The following is a 2,439-nucleotide window of genomic DNA, read 5'->3' as shown; positions in this document are numbered from 1 at the left end:
TGAGGAAGCTAAGAGAGTGAGCTAAGTGAGGAAGCTAAGTGAGGAAGCTAACTTCCCCTTGCAGAGCAGTTGATTTGGGGCAGAAGTGTGAGTCAGTGTTGGCTGCAGCTGTGGCAGCGAGCAGCTGCAGAGTCGAACACAGAGATGACTGCCTTCCTCCGTTCGCTGTCATGATTAAAGGGATGTGTCGGATGAATCAGCAGCGTAGCAGCTTATTTGGAAAGGAAATACCATAAATAGCCGCTGGGCTTTGTTTTGTTTTGAACAGAGCCGCATCTCTCAGGGAATAAATACATATTTTTCTGTGATAAAATACCTCAGAAAGGCCTTCATGCCTTCTGGTATTTTGTGGATTATTACCAGCTGGAATTAAAATGGCGATCAACCTGGCGTGTCTCCTCTTTAAAGGTGTGAAAGATGTCCTATTCTGCAATAAACAAAACGCGAAAGAAAGCTGACCTCAGGGTATATATCTATTTAACCAAACCACGTCTTTACCTCTTCAAACTCCTTCTTTGCAAACTTTGTGCAGGTATCTGAAACTTCTCCTGCTCCTTTCGCCTCCTGGCTGCTTTCTGCTTCACTGATCTTTAAGTTATTTCGCATTTTCCCAATTGGATATGGGCTTAAGCTTTTCTGACAAGGTCATTTTCTCTCATTTAAATATGTTCCCTTTAACCACTCAAGTGTTTTTATAAAAGAAATGGAAATCATTTTTAGTGGAGAACTCCTGTCTGGGTTCAGAAGTTGCCCATTTTTATCACTACACACATTTCCATGAATCCTGAATAATTTTCTTTGCGACGCAGAAATGATGATTCGACGCTGGTCTGGACCAAAACAGCTTCCTGATGACCAGAAGGCCTGTTTTTAGTCTCGTTAGCTCAGGGCAGCATCAATAATCATGATGCCTTTTGGTGAACTTTAGTCTTTTTGTGTGCTGATTTATTTGTTTTGTACGTTTTGAACCATGATTAATATGTAAAAAGATTTGGGTTGTGTTTTCTAACCTTGTGGGATTAATGTGTGAGCTCCTCTGGTCTTCTCCAATTAAAGAGTCAAAGATCCTCTACTTAATTTACTACACTAACAATGTACTTATAATAATAATAATAATAATAATAAAGATTCATATGTGCAAAAAAACCCAGTTTTACTGGAACTTTCATAATGTTTTATGCAGTCATACTTTAGCTATTAGCATTAGTTAAAAGTCAAGGTGAGTAGGAAACCTCATAATTCTGATTTCATCCATATAAATTGAATGCACCATTGAATGAATGGCTCATTTGCAACCTTTCCTAGTTGAAATGTTAATAAATAAATACTTTGTTCTGAAGTTTATGGTTTCCATCTTGTTCTTATGCTAATTTTATCTTTTAAAAACACGAGAACACCCAATAAATGAGAACATGTTTACTTGCAGATGAGGACATTTATTTAAATTTGTTTTAAAATTAGTTTTCACATCATAACCGGCGTCGGCGTTCTCCTTGTTTTAAATTATTCAGATGGATCTCTGAAGACTGGGAGCATTGCACCAAAACCTGCGGCTCCCTGGGTTTCCAGATCCGCACGGTTCGCTGCATGCAGTTCCTCCACGACGACTCCAGCCGCTCCATCCACAGCAAATACTGCAGCGGGGAGAAGCCGGAGAGCCGGAGACCCTGTAACAGAACCCCGTGTCCGGCCCAGTGGAGGACGAGCGGCTGGTCTCAGGTACTACAAACGTTCTCTGACCAGACAACACTACGGCTTGTACAAAGTTCTGTCCTTGGTTCCAGTTCACATCACTGGTAAAATATCTTAACCCTCCTGTTATGTTGCGGGTCAAATTGACCCGTTTCAAAGTTTAAAAATATTTTTAAAATAGTTGCAAGTATTTTTATTGCATGAAACTTTTTCTATTTGTCTTAATAGGTGAATTCTACATATAAATTGAAAATTTATTCATTTTACACATTTGCAGCCCCCCCTGCCTCTACTTGTTACATCGATACTGTTCGGGTCAATTTGACCCGGCAGTCAAGTTAAAGTGCAAAAAAAGATTAAAAATGTCCAATTCTGTTTGTTTCCTTACAGCTATGAACCATATTTTACCACACACACACACACACACACACACACACTAACACAACACACACACACTAACACAACACACACACACTAACACCACACACACACACAAACACAACACACCACACACCACACACACACACACACACGCAGACACACACAAACCCACTTTCTYCCTGCTCTCTTTACTTCACAATGAACTGCGAGAAAGCAGGTGTTCATACAACTTTTGACGGGAACCTATTCTGTTCCCGTGGGTAAACTCCACCCACACTGAGTGGGTAAACTCCACCCACACTGAGTGGGTAAACTCCACCCACACTGAGTGGACAAACTCCACCCACACTGAGTGGACAAACTCCA

At 40.7% G+C, this 2,439-nt stretch overlaps 1 protein-coding gene across 1 annotated transcript in view; it reads left to right on the top strand.

Moving 5' to 3' along the window:
• The window catches only part of adamts3 (ADAM metallopeptidase with thrombospondin type 1 motif, 3), a 206,079-nt gene that overhangs the window by 198,280 nt on the left and 5,360 nt on the right, over window positions 1-2,439 (top strand). Inside the window, exon 21 of the mRNA XM_017306899.1 lies at window positions 1,512-1,719. Within this exon, the coding sequence (XP_017162388.1) occupies window positions 1,512-1,719 (208 nt within the window). The remainder of the gene's footprint in view (window positions 1-1,511; window positions 1,720-2,439) is intronic.

This window comes from Poecilia reticulata, linkage group LG9, assembly GCF_000633615.1.
Source record: "Poecilia reticulata strain Guanapo linkage group LG9, Guppy_female_1.0+MT, whole genome shotgun sequence".
NCBI classification, from domain to species: Eukaryota; Metazoa; Chordata; class Actinopteri; order Cyprinodontiformes; family Poeciliidae; genus Poecilia; species Poecilia reticulata.
The sequence above is the reverse complement of the archived record's forward strand: the minus strand, read 5'-3'. Positions and strand labels throughout refer to the sequence as shown.